This window comes from Mirounga angustirostris, unplaced genomic scaffold (genome assembly GCF_029215605.1).
Source record: "Mirounga angustirostris isolate CCGP_5_RB_7025 unplaced genomic scaffold, mMirAng1.0.hap1 SCAF_2, whole genome shotgun sequence".
NCBI lineage: Eukaryota > Metazoa > Chordata > Mammalia > Carnivora > Phocidae > Mirounga > Mirounga angustirostris.
The window spans coordinates 59,687,318-59,704,481 of record NW_026991710.1 but is presented as its reverse complement, the minus strand read 5'-3'; the positions used below and the strand labels follow the sequence as shown (position 1 = coordinate 59,704,481).

Genomic DNA, 17,164 nt, shown 5'->3' with positions numbered 1-17,164 from the left:
GCAGGGATTCGTACGGTCTGGGGCAATTCACTGCGTAATATAACTGGGGCTGGGTGAAAATATTGCTAAAGAGTACAAAGGGTCAGAGCCACCATTTTGACCTTAATTATTGCCAAGAGGAAAGAGAATTCTGCATTTCTCTGAGGCAATGATGTGGCTTGAAAGCCCTCAGCACAGAGTTCACAGTTAATCAATGGTTCTGTGCTGTGAGCCCCATGTTGCTGCTACCGTATGGGTTCGTGAGCTAAAAGCAGAACCTGGGGGAACAAAATAGGGAGTGATTTGTGTCAAGCCCTGGCCTCATGGCTTCCTTCTCAAATGGCTTTGCTCTAACAGGAAGCAGCCCTTCCTACTCACCTTGTCCCTAATTGCTGATGGCCTGTGACAACTGGGACATGAAGTGAAGACATCTGCGGTTGGAGGCCTTCCCCACAACTGCACAATGGTACCTATTTTAAGATAACTGCAGCATCGATACTTAATGGAACCCAAATGTCTTTGAAAATGAACGAAGGACACCTGGGGGGTTCAGTCATTAAGCGTCTGCCTTCGGCTCAGGTCATGATCCCAGGGTCCTGGGATCGAGCCCTGCGTCGGGCTCCCTGCTCAGTGGGAAGCCTGCTTCTCCCTCTCCCACACCCCCTGCTTGTGCTCTCTCTCTCTCGCTGTGTCTCTCTCTGTCAAATAAATAAAATTTTTTTAAAAAAAGAAAAGAAAATGAATGAAGTGTCTTACTTCCCTTGTGTCGACACACACTTGTTTGAGAAAATGTCTTCTCCTTTACAAGGGTCAAGCCCCGATCTCCCTCTAGGCTCCAGCTTTGCTTATTGTGACACCCCCCAAGTTGTCTCCTCTCGAGTCAAGTGAGTCTTGCCATTCAATTGTGAGCGCTTATTATGTGCTAAGAAGGAGGGGCATAAAGATGAAAAAGATATGGCTTAGTGCTGGGAAAACACAGCCTAATGTACAGCTCATTAGTCACTGGTAATTAAGCCTTCAGACTCTTATCATCCATTTGCGAAGCCAGTTTGGTACAGTTGCCATGGTCTCCTTTGTTTCTGTTGGGTGGCTTGCTTTCTCTGTCATTTCCCTGCCTGGTTCCTTTCATTTAAAGATACACTGAAACCTTACAATCTGTTAGGCCCTATTCGGGGGCTGGGAGATACTTCAGTGAGCTAAACGGACCAAAACCCCTGTCCTTCTTTTTTTTTAAGATTTTATTTATTTATTTGACAGATAGATAGAGAGAGCACAAGTAGGCAAAGTGGCAGGCAGAGGGAGAGGGAGAAGCAGGCTCTCCGCTGAGCAGGGAGCCGGACGTGGGGCTCCAACCCAGGACCCCGGGATCATGACCTGAGCCGAAGGCAGCCGCTTAACCAATTGAGCCACCCAGGCGCCCCCAAAACCCCTGTCCTAAGGGACCTTACGTTCCAGTGGGGGCAGGCACAACAGATAAGACATGAAAAATAATATGGCGGAAGGTAATCTGTGCAGTAGAGGACAGCAGAGCAACAGAGGGGAATGAGGAGTTCCGCATGGGAGGTGGGGATTGTCCTTAGGAATATGGTGATCAGAAAAAAGTCTCACTAAAATGACATTTGAACAGACAGGTGAAAGAAGTGTGGGATGAGCCACGTGGATGCCTGAGGTAAACCATGCAGAGAGAACAGAAAGCGCAGAGGCTCTGAGGAAGTAGCAAACAACGTATCTGTGTGATAGCTACTGAACTATAATTGTTTCAAAGTAAATTATTTAATTATGGGAATGATTTTAGATTTATAGAAAAATTGCAAAGATGGTACAAAGAATTCCCATATGCCCTTCACCCCGCTTCCCTTGATAGTGACATCTTATATAGCCATGTCACATTTGTCCAAACTAGGAAAGGAACACGATCAGCGACGTTTTGAGGCTAAGAAAGCTGTGACCATTAGGGGTGAATTTACAGCGACTGTAGCAAGTCGGTGGCAGAATGAGTATCGTAACTTAGGAAACCTATCAGTCCTGTCTTTGTACTCAAATCCCAACGATGGAAACATTCCAATCATTCATTTTCAAGGTCTTCTGTCCACAGTCTGGGTTTCTTTTAAAGAGCAGTTACTTTTGAATTTATCTATAAATAATCACCTTTACTTTGAAGGAGTAGATGAAATTTGTTTGTTTTCTTTTTTTTTTAAAGATTTTATTTATTTGAGAGAGAGAGAATGAGAGAGAGCACATGAGAGGGGGGAGGGTCAGAGGGAGAAGCAGACTCCCTGCCGAGCAGGGAGCCTGATGCGGGACTCGATCCAGGGACTCCAGGATCATGACCTGAGCCGAAGGCAGTTGCTTAACCAACTGAGCCACCCAGGCGCCCGAAATTTGTTTGTTTTCTATTTTAAAATGATCTGCCAGTATCATCCTGGCAGACACTCATCACAGAAGAGGCCCACATATTGAAACACCTGTTTATTTGTAAAGAAGTTCAGAGTCATGAGGTAACTAATGAAAGTATATGGTTTTAACAGATTCCCACAAGCTCCCCCTTCTCTAAACCCCATTTCCCCCTATTTGGAATAAATGAACACTGCTGCTGTACCCCAAATTTTGCTACCCAGAATCATTCACTCCTCCAGGAATGAATGGTATTGTGAGGGGCTTTTTATCCTTCTAGTGGAGCAGACTGACAAAGAAGGCAGTGAGTCCAGGATAGGGAACTGAGTCATACAAAGGAGAAGCTTGTGGTAAGGGGCTCCCCGTGGAGATGGTGGGGAGGAGGCTTCCCGGAGAGCATCTCTTTCACACTAGACAATTTGGAATTAGCCAGATTAAAAAAAGAGACGAACCAAACACCTCTAGCAGGGGGATCAGCATGTCCAAAGTAGCCAAGACACCTCTAGCAGGGGGATCAGCATGTCCAAAGTAGCCAAGACACCTCTAGCAGGGGGATCAACATGTCCAAAGTAGCCAAGATACGGCACTGGGGGTACCGTATCTACAGTGTGTGTGTTGGGAGTGTTGGCGGACAGAGGTAGATCAGGGTTACTCAAAGTATGGTTTTCACAGCCTGCAGCATTGTCCTCACCTGTGAGCTGCCACACTGCATCAGAACCTATGGGGACCACACCCAGGAAACTGTGATTTTTTGTTTGTTTGTTTTTTGGGGGGACTGTCTTGAAATGTATTTCTTCTAAAGACCCATGATGACAGATCTGTGAACAGGGACAATGGCCATGAGGAACGCACTAGACACTTGAAGGGGAAAAAGTGATGAATGGGTTACATAAGTGAGTTCAGATATAAATACAGATTTTTTTCAATGATAAACATTTCTATAGACTGGTATTTGCTAATCCCACATGTTTTCACAGACTGATATTGGCCTATAAGTGGGTAAAATTGATTGCTAAGCATAAGTATGCTAAGTTGGAACATGACAATGAGCTGTCCAATACTCATCGAAGCTGTTTTTCCAATGTTTAGCAGAGAAGAGTACCTAACTTTGCCTAGATAAGGCATGGACACATCCTGCGGATAAAATCCAGGATACTAAATTGAATTTCATTTTCATTTTCATTTTCATTTTCATTTAATTTCTTTTAAGACCTAGTTCCTTCATGAAGCTTTTGTATAGTATCACCTCTAAGCATCTTCCCCTTTTTTGGATTTTTGTCAAAATAAGTTAGGACATGACTAAATTGGGTTTAGGAGAACATTCAGGAGAAGCTGCTAACATTGTCGAGTCATCACCTGAAAGGAAACTGTGTTTATAATAAGCTCCCCCATTGATTCTTATGCACATTAACGTTTCAGAACCATGGAGCTAGCGAATCAAGTCAGCTGGACCTACAGAATGCCAAAAGCTGATCTGAAAAGTCAGCCCGTCAGTAACAAATTCTAAAAGATCTTAGACTTAATGGTTGGCTGGGCTAACTCGTTAAACCTACCACCAACCAAAAGGCATCCAGTTGTATAAAATGTAATCACTGGAAGACTTAAAGCAGAACAGGTGACTTCTAACAAAATGCCTTACGAGCCAGGCCCTGTTGTGTCTATAAATCAAGATCACATTTATTTTGGTGACGGGAACAGCCCGTGTTCTCCCCCTGGGTTACCCACACCTAATTATAGCAGCATCCACATTGCTGGCGATAGCAGACACCGTCTCCCGCGCAGGGGATTATCTCCTGGCAGAACAGTCTTGAGCCCATTTAAACAAAAACAAAACCGACTTACCTCATTCTTCAATCAGCACGAATTAAAGACACCCTTCTGCAAGAGGCAGGCAGGGCTTTTGCTTTCTTTTCAAGTTGCAAATAAGCCTTGGAATCAAGACTGCTCAGAAGTAGTTTCTGCTTACGAACCTATAACATGGACGCAGCCTCACAGGCGTGCAGAAGACAACACAACCGAAACCATCAAAGGGAACGTGGACATCTGCCCATCGGGGCATAGTTAGAAACCTGAGCTGCTGTGTCATCTTCCCCCTCCCCTCTCTGAATCCCCGATGCCTAGTGAATGGAACTGTCCGCTGCGACCATCTAATTGAGCACCGAGGTAGTAAGTACTGTTGTGACAACAATTACGATGACAGGCTTTAGCCCCTCCTCCGCCCTCACCTTGCACCCGGCGCCGAATGTTTATCTGTATTATAACTTAATCCTTGTAACGATCCCGAGTTCGGTATTAGGTATAGGATTAGTTAGGTATTAGTATTACCTAACCTGAGTTAGTACCGTAATACTAACACAGTTATATATAGTTATACTCATAGAACTATAAAACTGATCACAGTGATTAATAAATTTGCTTAGAGTACATGTTCTTAACCACCAGGTGCTCTATCTTCATTACTCCATTTCATCTTCAAAACAACCTTGAGAGGTGTTATCCACTCTATTTTTGCAGATGAAGAAATTAAGGATCAGGGAGATTATAATTTGCCCAAGGCCCCCTAACCAGTGAGGAGAAGGGTCCGTGTTAAACCTGACCGCAAAGCCCACTCTCCTCCCTCCCCGCCACACCACTGCCAGTGAAAATGTGGGGTCGCTGATGGAGAAGAGCCCCGGCAGGCTCAGGGCAGTTCGTGTTTATAAGTCACTTCCAACAGTGGCTTAGTGACAGGAGGAGGTGGTTCTCTAGGCAGGGGATATTGTGACAGAACTAGGGGTCACAGGTCCCGGAAGAATAGGAGTGTGGAAGTAGATGGTGGAGGCGGCCGATGCCTTCAGAGGGAATCAGGATTTGGGAAAAGGTGAACCGACTGAGCCAGTTAGCAGAGCTTACAAGACATGCTCTTCTCCTGGTTGTGGGGCTGCCTTTTGAAGCAGACTCTTCTTTTGCATTTGTAGGGACCCTGGCTGGGCCAGGCTGATAGCCCACTGGCTGCAGGCCAGAAATGGTTCCCTTCTGGGTTGTGATTTCAGTCACTTGCTGCTCCAGCCAAGTGAGCTGAAGGACCACAGAAGACAGGCCTCTTGTCATGTTACTGTTCTCAGAAGTCTGGGATGATAGGAATGCAATAAACTTGCAGCCAAGGGAAAACCTAACCCTAGGTACACATGCACGCGCACGCACACCCACCCACCCACCCACACACACACACACACACACACATATTTGTCAATTGATCCAGATGTATTTTTGATGAATGATAAGTGGGGCTTTCCAAGAATCTGGCAAAATAACACTCGAAAGGGTTTTGGCATAGCCTTAATATTCGTGAGGGCTCTTAACCTCCTTATGTTATCATTTTGCCAAAATAATTATCAGAGCAGCAGAAAGGGGCTTTCCTTAGGGGGTTTCTAAACAGGGGTCTGGTCACTTTATCCATCCTTAAATTTATAGTCCCAAAGAAAAAGAACAACCTTAAACTTATCCCCTTGGGGCCTTTCTACATTTAAGAGGGAGGACCTATATGGGGGAGAGAAACAGTGACTACTTCATCTTAATTATTCACTGAATTTATCTGGTGTTGAGAATGCCTAGAGAAAACACTCTTTAAATTTTTAAAATAAAACGTTATGCAATTTTAATCAGCACTCATTAGAACCGATTTTAATGACCTGCTAACAAAATATTCCAAATGCAGTATGTTCTGTGATGGCAGGATTGTGTCACATCACTGGTGGGACCCCAGTGCTCAGAGGAGGGCCTGGCACATAGCTAACACTCAGTAACTGTCAAGCAACTGTTTTCCTGGGGGCCCTTCCTTCTCGGTGACCTCTTTGATGATGCTGATGCTGATGGCTGTGCTATGTACTTGGGAAGCAGTGTCCATTAATTTTCCCAACAATGCTACCAAGTAAGTATTATGGCCCCCATCTTACACAGGAAGGAGAAGTGAAGTTTAGTGAAGCTCTGTGACATGCTCAGGTCACACTAGAACCTGCTGAAAACTGGTAGAGCTTGGATTCCAACTGAGGCCTCCTGGTTTCTGGAGTTGAATTCTTTTTTTTTTTTTTTTTTTAAGATTTTATTTATTTATTTGAGAGAGAGAGAGAGAGAATAAGTGAGAGGCAGGGGGAGAGGCAGACTCCCCCCTGAGCAGGGAGCCCGATGCAGGGCTCGATCCCAGGACCCCGAGATCATGACCTGAGCCGAAGGCAAGATGCTTAACTGACTGAGCCACCCAGGCGCCCCAAGGAGTCTGAATTCTTAACCACTGTTCTAGACTGCCTGTAGATTAGGCAGTGGTTTGAGATGGTAAACCTGAATTCTTGCCTGGAGTCAAGACAAAGATCATTTTTGGCAAATGTGTGGCAAGACGAAAGCATTTCTATTCCACTCCACATTTCAGTGGAGGTCATATTTTTTGTGACCCAGCCCTTCAGAAACTCACCACTGTGACTGCAGAGTGATTCTAAAGTTTATCCGTAAGTTCCACTTTTGCCTCCTCCCACCCCAACACAAAGTGGGAATGAGGGTTCCAGACTAGCTCATAAGAGCCAATTTAACTCCTAATGAAAACAGCGTATCTGCAGTGATAAACTAGTAATGAAATGGACTGAAAAGTGTACCATTTAGTAAGATATAATTCATAAAATTAATTTTTGGTCAAGGAAATACAGACTTAGTGGGGAAAAGAGATGTTTTAAGCAATGAAGGAGACAAGGATGCTTTCATAAAGGCTTTTAGATACAGGTAACGCTGGCCCTTTAATTCCAATTTCTCTTTGAAACCTGGCTTTCCTGTTCCTTGTACCTTAGATACTGGTGATATCACCCGGCATTCTCAGACTTGACACCATCATTAGATTGAGCTGGTGCACAATTTAGAACAAAAGATGGAGGGAGGTAAAAGGGAAAGAGCATGGGAGAGGTTCCTGGTGGGTGTTGGTTTGGGCTGGGGTGAGCAGAAGAGATGAGAGAGGGCAGCAAAGGGAATGTGCGGCAGAGATGATAAACACGTTGTTTACTTATTCAGTTTATTGAGCATCTTTGCACCCAGTGTTGTGCTCACAAAGTCTGGGTCCTCATGGAGCTTAGCATTTTTTGTGTGGGGAAAAGAGACAATAAACAAGTAAACAAATATATAAAACAATGAATAAAATAATAAACAGTGGTGGTAGCCAGAACAAAAGTAATGAGGCACCAAACTGGAAGGGAAGTCTTCTGGAGGATGTGATGTGAAAACCTTGCATGAGAAAGAGCTAGGAGAAAAGCCTTCAGAGACAGGGTCGGGCAAGAGCCAAGGGCCTGGAGAGAAAAAGAGCCTGGCACGTTCTAAGAATCAGACAGAAAGCCTGTGTGACTGCGACTCGGTGGTTCAGATGGAGAGAGAGAAGTGATGAGTGAGAAGAGGTAGGACAGGCTCCATGAATGACCTTGAGGGCCAAGCTGGGGGGTTAGAATTTAATTCTAAGTACAGGGGCGCCTGGGTGGCTCAGTTGGTTAAGTGATTGCCTTCGGCTCAGGTCATGATCCTGGAGGCCTGGTATCGAGTCCAACATTGGGCTCCCTGCTTTCGGCAGGGAGTCTGCTTCTCCTTCTGACCCTACCCCCTCTCATGTGCTCTCTCTCTCTCTCTCTCTCATTCTCTCTCTCTCAAATAAATAAATAAATAAAATCTTTAAAAAAGAAAATAATTCTAAGTACGGGGGAAGCCACCGGGGGCTTTTTTTTTTTTTTAAAGATTTTATTTATTTATTCATAAGAGACAGAGAGAGAGAGGGAGAGGGGGAAGCAGGCTCCCGCTGAGCAGGGAGCCCGATTCGGGACTTGATCCCAGGACTCTGGGATCATGACCTGAGCTGAAGGCAGACGTTTAACCATCTGAGCCATCCAGGCGCCCCGTCACTGGGGGCTTTTAAGGGACGGAGTGACAGGGTCTGCCCGGAGCTACCGTAAAGATGGCCCCAGCTGTGGGAGGAGGTCAGAGAGTGGCTGTGCTCATGGTGGCACATGGCCTTTTGTCCCTTGTTAGAGGCCCTGCAGAGACTGGCAAATAAGACTGTCATTTGCCATTAGGCATGTTCCAGCTGTAAGGACCCTCAGGGTAAGTAATGTGGTTTTTGAGCCTTTGGGATTTCACGAAGCAGTAGACAACAAAATTGGGGGCTCACAGACTGTTGCAACTTTCTATTTAGCTAAAGCAAGTAAAAACTCAGCTGCCATCCATGATCACCTTCATTTCATAAAAGATGAGCTATTTTAAAGCCAAAAATATAAGGACATAATCTCAGGGGGGGAATCTAATTTTATAGAAAACACTATACTTTCTTTTCCTTTTTCTTTTTTTTAAAGATTTTTTATTTATTTGAGAAACAGAACGAGCACAAGCAGAGGGGAGGAGCAGAGGGAGAGTGAGAAGCAGGCTCCCTGCTGAATAGGGAGCCCAAGGCGGGACTCGATCCCAGGACCCTGAGAACATCACCTGAGCCGAAGGCAGACGCTTAACGACTGAGCCACCCAGGCGCCCCGAAAATACTACACTTTCCTTGTATTTTCAACATTTTGCTTTAGAATCAGTGAAAACCTCCTTACAGACTGGGCACACATCCACACAGTGGTATTCGTATTTACGAACCACTGAGCCTCCACCCCATCTCCCAGATGAAGAACCTGAGGTTCGGGGGGCATGTGGCTTTCTCAGGGTGAGGAGGGGAGTTAAGGGCAGAGGGCCACAGCCTCCGTCTCCTGACTGCAGGTCCATCCTCCTTCCATCATCATGCCGTATACACCCGCTTATTTCTTCTGCGTTGCCAAGGTTCAAACACCGCACCGTGGGTTCCTGTCCAGCGCATGCTACGACGGCCATTGCTCCATCCCTACCAGCATTCCCAAGAGCTCAGGTGCTTATCAGGACACAAGCCCTCAGCAAACCAGCTCTCAGCCCACAGCCTGACAAAATGGAACCCTTTTCTCCGTAAGGAAGAGTAAGGTGCGTCTCACCTGATCTTCAGATACGCTGCGACTCCAAACACCAACAACACCACGGCAATGACCGTCACCGTAATGGCGGCGATGCTGCCTGCAGGGGAGGAGAGGCAGAGGGAGAAGATGAAGCAAGGGCATTCACTTCCATCGGTCTGCACAGAAGTCAGAGCTAGAACGAAACCCAGGATCTTTTCTTTTCTTTTTTTTTTTTTTTTTAAAGATTTTATTTATTTATTTAACACAGAGAGAGAGAGAACACAAGCAGGGGGGAACGGCAGGCAGGGGAGAAGCAGACTCCCTGCTGAGCAAGGAGCCGGATGCGGGACTCGATCCCAGGACCCCGGGATCATGACCTGAGCCGAAGGCAGACACTTAACGACTGAGCCACCCAGGCGCCCCCAAACCCAGGATCTTAATTCTGTTACCAATATGCTTCTCAGGCTCTGAGAGATTGGGTAAATGGCCAACTTTACTAAGACCGTGTGGCTGGCCTGGAGTTCCGAAAACAGTGTCCAGTGATATTTGTTGTTTTAAGAACGACAGCAGGCCGTTTGCTGCCTGCTGTCACTGGTGGCAGGGGTGGGGGACTGCAAACCTCCCGACATCCTATTTTCTTCTTTTATAGGCTCTGGCTCCTCTCTCTACCCTCGGGAGATCTTGGGAGGCTTGGGATGTTTTATTCAAGGGTCACTACAAAGTAAGTGGTTGGTTTTTATTTATTTATTTATTTATTTATTTATTTATTTATTTATTTATTTATTTAAAGATTTTATTTATTTATTTGACAGGGAGAGACACAGCGAGAGAGGGAACACAAGCAGGGGGAGTGGGAGAGGGAGAAGCAGGCTCCCCACAGAGCAGGGAGCCCGATGCGGGGCTCGATCCCAGGACCTTGGGATCATGACCTGAGCTGAAGGCAGACGCTTAGCGACTGAGCCACCCAGGCGCCCCAGTGGTTGGTTTTTAAATAAACCAGAACCACACAGCTCTATCAGCAGTGTCCACTTCAAAAGGATCATCTTGGTAGGAGATGCACTCATTTCAATGATGCCATCAAGTCAAAGCATTTTTTAAAAAAACTCCTTTTTGGGAAGTGTGTTGAGTTTTCATCCTCGAAAGGTAAATTTGATTTTGTAGAGACGAAAGTCAAGTTTGGTGTAAAGCTACGGTCTGGTCTGAGAGGTAACGCTGTTTTCTGTGTATGGAAATTACCAGGTGTAATTATAAAGTAACATGAATGTTTTATTGTGTAATCTGAAATCTGGCTCCAAAGGCAACTATTGGTGGGCAGTTAAAAACCCTTTGAGCAGGTAGCCTTGTAAGAACCACCGTACTGCTTCCCAAGATGACTACTTTGAAGCACAACACTCTTTTTTGTGTGAGCTTCGGACCAAGAATGTATTTACTTCAGCTTTGTTCTACCTGAGAAATGCAAAGAATCAACTGGGCTCTCGTCCCCTAATAGTGAAAGGGGCTTTTTGGGCACTAAACCTGGTGTTAGGGACACCATGTACTCTTTCAGGCCACTGGCAAACTGTTTACTACTTCAACAAATGAACGGGACTCTTGACCGCACTGGAAAGAGCATCAGAGATCTAGAGTCCGAATATGTGGATTCAAGTGTGCCTCCATCAGTCGCTGCGTATGTAACATGGGCTATTTAGGTAACACTGACTCGCATGCCATTCACCTGCAGCAACCGAGAAAGAAGAGCTGCTCCCTCTGCCCCCATGACTTTAGCAGGTGCCACGTACACCGAATGGAAGTCTTATCCAAAATGTACCGTCCTGGGCCAGTGCCCACCTGTCGTGTACTGGATCTCAAGGGTGATGGATCTGCCCCCACATTTTTGGAGACTTGTCGTTTGTAGATTATTTTGTCATTTCTCCTTTTCTTTCTTTCCCTCTCTTATGAATGGCTTTTGTATATTGTTCTTCTCATTAGCCCTTCCACCAAAGGAATTAGAACAGAGCTAAGAAGCAAATCAGTCTAGTTATTAACTCTTTAGTAACTCCCCAAAAGTTCTGAGTGGAAGAAGGCTACATCAAACATCCATGCTCTCTCTGCTGGTTTAGAATTTCTAAAAGAGAGCCAAAGAGGTCCACTGCTAACTAACACTGAGGCTAAGGCCAGAGCTTGATGTGTCCACACAGGCTGACCACATTCCACCCTTTCAGAGCTTCCACACATGTGGACGCTCACATGCCCACCTCCTTGCTCCTGGAACCCTTCAGAGCCAGATTCGTGTAATTATCAGGTTAATTCTCTTCCCCTTTTTTTACCACCGTAAAGACAGAATTATGGCACGGAATGCTCAGATGTGCAGATCCGATCGATGTAGAGAAAGTTCAAGGTCAGATCCCCTTATGGAAAACTTCCACCCCTGCTTTGAAAGGCTGCATTTAGCTTCACGGCCTCCAAACTGTGCTGAAATTAGAACAATTCAAAGTTCACTGAAGCCTCTTAAAAGCTCTTTTAAGAGCTTGTGAAATGAGGATTATGACTGCAAGGTAAGGTGATGGGGGCCTTTCAAGATTCAAAGAGATACAGTGGTTGCAATTAGGAGCTGTTTAAAAACTGACCTTTAAATTTAATTTGCCCCTTCCAAAAAAAAAAAAAACAGGAGAAGAGACAGACTATAGTTGATTTCTCTATAAGACTTTTCTTTCCTGTGCCAGCAGAGTTTAATACAGGAAACTGTAGGTTTGACCTTTTTCAAAGTTTCTTTCGTAACCCTAGGCAGTTGGATCGCCTCCAATTCTGCGATTTACTGGATATATTTATACGTCGCCTCTTTCTAAAGATAAATCAGGCAGTTCCCCAACTCAAGTGCTGTTCTTTTTCAAAACAAGGCAAGTGACAGAGTGACCCGCTGCCCCTCTCAGTGGCTGGTGGCTGTCTTCTAGCTCTCGATGTAGCCCCAATCCTCAAATGGGGCTCTCAAGGCCATCCTTCCTTGTTCACAGAGGGCAGCCTCTATGACCAGACCAGGGATTAGCAGGTGATTCTCCCCCGATGGGCTCCTGAGGGCAGCTGAGCAAAGGGGCACTCCTGAGGGTTGGTACTGCTGGATATGAGGCCAAGACGTGTGGGGTAAAATAGGCTGTACTGAAATATTCAGGACATCTTCTTAACTATTCTGCCAGCCGCCGTCTCTTCTCACAGGGTGCCAGCCACGGGAGCCAGGGTCCCTTGGAAGTCGCTCTCTATCAGGCCCTGAGCCTAGGAGGTCTTGTGGGCTGAGCCTGCTCTGACCCCCAGAGCGGCTGCTCCCTTCAGAAGCAGCCAGGAACCTCATCCTGGGAAGTTCCGTACCTCAGGGCATCATGGTTCGAGCATATGAGGGGGTTGCTGAGCCAACATCAGCACAATTTTTATGGTAACTGAAAAGGCTTGATTTCCTCCTTGTGAAAACAAATGTCATCCCCCCCCCGCCCCGCCCCCGAGTTCTGTTTAAACTAAACTGGAATTCCCCTTCTCCTCCTACTGACTCTTTTTTCAAGGAGGGGCAGGGAGACAGAGAATGAGGAAGGTGTGGCTGGGGCAGCGAAGCCTTTGCCCTGTGAGGAAGGTATGGCCACTTGGTGGGCAGGGCGCTGAGAGCAGGGGATGGGAAGGTGGCTGGCATTTCGGTTCCTCCTCAGTGGGACATGCTCCTTACAGACTGGGTGTGGCGCATGCTGAAGAGCCCTGGAGCCAGAAGGCATTAGAGAGAGTTGGAGGAAACTTATCTGTATATTTTATAAGCCAAGATGCAAGAATATTCCACTGTGCTAGCACATTCCACCCTGCCAACATGTTCTGCCTGACCAGAGGGCTGCTGAAGATCCATGCCAAGCCTCCTGGAACACCCGGCCTCTCTGGAGGCTGGCATTTCTCAGCGGGCCACTTCACCACCTTCACAACAACGCAGAACAAAAATAAACAGGCTAAAGAACAACCATAGTCACCTCTACCCTGTGGGTACTTTGGGCTAGTACTGTGCCAAGAGCCTGATGGCGATCCTGTCACTTGATTCTCTTTATGAGATGAGTGGACTGAGTCCCATTTCATGGATGAGGAAGTTAAGGCTCAGAGAAATCAAGAACTTGATTCAAGTTTTACAGTCTGATAAATGGTTAAGCTGACATTCGAACCCTGGACTATTTCATTCCCGGCTTGGCATTTGTAATCACTAACATATACAGGTTACTTCCACTGGCCCCTTTCCCAGCTTTCTTGGTGACCTAACTAAATACCAACCCTTCTGATTAGCTTTCCTGACACCCCCATGCAAATGACCATGTTATTGTGGGTTCTCAGCATTCTGTGTCTGCTTCTTTCAAACGCTCTCTGTTGTGTTTATGAGCTTCCCCAGGCAGGTTCTAACCATATTCATCCTGCATCTCTTCCCCTACTTCCTGCACTCTCAACCCCAGGTGTAGTCTCTAGCCCGTGGTGGGTACTTGATTCATTTATTTAATGCCGAATGAATAAATGTAATATTGGCAAGAAAGAAAGAAAGAAAGGAAAGAAAGAAAGGAAGAAAAGAAAGAAAGAAAGAAAGAAAGAAAGAAAGAAAGAAAGAAAGAAAGAAAGAAAGAAAGAAAGAAAAAGAAAGAAAGAAACTGGCAGTTTTTGAGCCCAGTCACTGTGCTGAGAAAGTTCCCCAGCAGCAGGTTTCCTGTCTTTCCATCTTGGAATCCCCTGCTCCAGGTCTTACCCGAGCATCTCCTCCTATGATACTCTACAGCTATGGTCCGACCCCTGCAGCATGTGCTTGCGAGTTCCCAAGGATGATGGAACTGGAAGAGAGCTTTTTTGGGAATCACTGTCCGAAAAGAGTCAGATAACATCCTTGAAGTAGCCACAGCTCACTCCCAGAAGGCTATGCTCCCGGTCAGACCTGGCACCCGCGGGAGGCAGGCGGCTGCCCTGGAGGTCATCGCTTGCCCTGCTTTGAGTCTGTTCTGTGCCCTGTGCTGGCCTGGAATAAACTATGGCATCCTGTTAAGGGGTCTCTCTCCCCGCACCTGCCTCTCACACAGCAGACATGTCTTGTTCTTTTCTTTCCTCTTCCTGGTCCAGAAAGTAGGTAAGAAATGGAGAAGAGGAGCAGGGGACCACTTCAGAGCGTGTGGCTGCTCCTTCAGTCAAGGTCACGGAGAGGAAAGGAACGTCCCGTCTCAACGGAATTCTTCCTCTCTAACAGCGTGTGTCTGCGCATGTGCTGGAGGAGGGGCGGGGGCGACGGGGAGGTGAGACCTCCGCGGGGGGCCCCAAACTCTCTGACTCTAGGAAAAGCCCCTCCCAGCCTTACAGTCATAGTCTCGCATCACACCTCCGTCCTCCAAACAACGTTAATAGTATTAACAACGACAACAAGAACAATTGCAACCCACACTTTCTCGTTACTTATTCTGAGCTTCACTTACTCGAATTCATGTCATTCTCACGAGAACTTTGTAAGGTAGGGACTCTCATTATCTCCACTGTATAGATGGAGAAACCGAGGCACAGAGAAACTGAGGGCCGGGAGGCGCAGAGTTGATCGCTGGAATTGCCGAGACCCCAGCACAGGTTCCCGGGTCCGTGCCGGGCCTCGCCAGGCTCTCCCGCCGCCCTGGGCTGGTACGTGCGAGTCGGCCAGGTTTGAACCCCGCGGCCCCGCACCGCCCCTACCTGCTTTCTGTTGGCTGTCCGGGACGCCCGGCCTAACTCTGCGCTGTGCTGTGGGGTGGGTCTTCTTGTAGGTCCTGGTGAAAGTTGGTTAAAACTCTGTAATTCAGAGTAACCGCAGGCAGGACTAGTTAGAAGCAGACAACAGCCACAGAACAGCGACCTAATCAGGCCCATGTCACTGGTTTCTAGCATGTGTTGTGGTCCGAGAGAATGGCTGAGAGCATGGCCCAGCGCTATTCATTGCCCCATATGAAGTGACACCGGGGCAGACGCTCACTGCAACTCGCTTTGGGGCATGTGTGTGTCCCTGCGTGTGTGCGGGATGTGGTATGGGGGAGAGAAAGTGAAAAAGAAAATCTCAGTATTTGGGAGATCCACCACCTAGGTGGATCCGAATTTTACCATTATTTCAGTTCACTTGGACTTCTGTCCTTGAATTCTGCTTGGATTTCACTCCTGTTTTTCCTCCCACTCTACCCTACAACAAGGGAAGCTGAGCTTATCTCCCTCTGATTCCGAATTAATCCCATGAGGTTTTCCTGAATAAGCTGCGTGGTTTCCTCTGAGCTAGGACAGTGTAGGGCGTGGAGAAGCAGCAGGCAGGGCTCCTAGGTTTCACCCCTGGTTGCAGAGACAGGTGTCAGGCACCATCCAGCAGAGTGTAGGACTGGGTGGACAGATAGGTAGGTAGTTAATGGGGGAGGTGGGTGGTACCAAACTCAGTGTTTTTGCCTCTAACTTGGGGGGGTGTCTATAAAAGTTGGAATCTTGGGGATGAAGCTGTTCTTTGCAGGATGGGTAGGACTTGGACAGCAATGAAGATTTGAGGCTGGAGCCAGCTAGATGGAGAATAGACACCTAACATAGCCCATCCCCTTCACTTTAGGATTCAAGAGACCTCAATACTGAGGGATTCACTGAGCAATTTACCCAAGGTCACCCAATTTACAGAGCTGACAAAACCAAGGGCACAGTCTACATAAAAAGATGTAATGGAAATTAGTAGGGACCATGAAATGGTTGGGTATTTGGGACCAAATCATGGGAGTATTCTCAAAGCCAGACATGGTGTTTGGGGACACCATGACAGTGCGGGGAATGGGGACCATGGAAGTGTTTTGGGCAGAGGGCTGATTTGCAAGAACCTTCTCAAATCTAGTCTTCTCTTGGAACTCATCCGCAATGATGTCTGCTCATTTTGAGCCCTCTTTTTCTAGGTGTTTGCCCTTTTACCTAGCATGGCACAATTCAGTAAACATTCTAGCATATAGCGAATACCGACACATGTAGCTCTGGGTAGTTATGCACATACATACAAGATAAAGACAATATATGCTGTTTTACTAATGGTTTTATGTGAGCCCTCTCATGACTTAATGTCTGCTCTCTCTCGATTGAAAGTCCTTTAAATCCTGGGATACCAAATATACTTCTTCATTTGTCTAGGCCCAAAGTATATACGTATATAGAATATACGATTTCTTCTGAAAGTGTAGCTATTTTTAAAATTGGACTTTATTAGTCGTTATGATGAAAATATAGAGCTCCTTTATAAGGCACACAGCTTGCATCCAAATATGTTACAGAAATGTTTTTAATTAGCAAAACCTAAGTTTGCCTCAGTAAATTAGTCCTTCTCCCCACTGCCCCATATCCCCAAATCTTTAAATCATTAAATTATTGCTTACTCATTCCCTTCCACAGAGTGGCAGAGGTAAACTTTATAAAATTTAGTCAAATATTACCACAACTGGCACCATTTATTTCATGTTTATTTTCTTATTTAGATGCTCGTTCATGGGCAGAATTGGTTAGTGGGCAGACTGGGGATCCAAACTTCGGGACAGGATCCCCAATACCTATCCTCTTCCTCTTGTAATCAGAAGACCTGGTTTGGGGACTGACTTCACTTTTATCAAAGCATTTGACCTACCTAGGTAGCATGTAGTTAAAGATGTATACTGAAAATATTAATCTCTTTAAAGATGTGTCCTGGAAACATGAATATTAACTAATATTAATATAAGTCAAGCAAATGCTCGTTTCCTTTTCCTCATGTCCCTCTCATGCGGGCACAGGAGTTACACTTTAGGGACACAGGGAGCCCAGGTCTGCAGTGAACACAACCCAGGGCACACAAATGGGCA

General features: G+C 46.2%; 1 protein-coding gene across 2 annotated transcripts in view; it reads right to left on the bottom strand.

Moving 5' to 3' along the window:
• The window catches only part of PARM1 (prostate androgen-regulated mucin-like protein 1), a 105,839-nt gene that overhangs the window by 7,624 nt on the left and 81,051 nt on the right, over positions 1–17,164 (bottom strand). For both annotated transcript variants that reach the window (XM_045881001.2, XM_045881003.3), the window contains one exon: positions 9,372–9,450. In XM_045881001.2, coding sequence (XP_045736957.1) covers positions 9,372–9,450 — 79 coding nt within the window. The remainder of the gene's footprint in view (positions 1–9,371; positions 9,451–17,164) is intronic.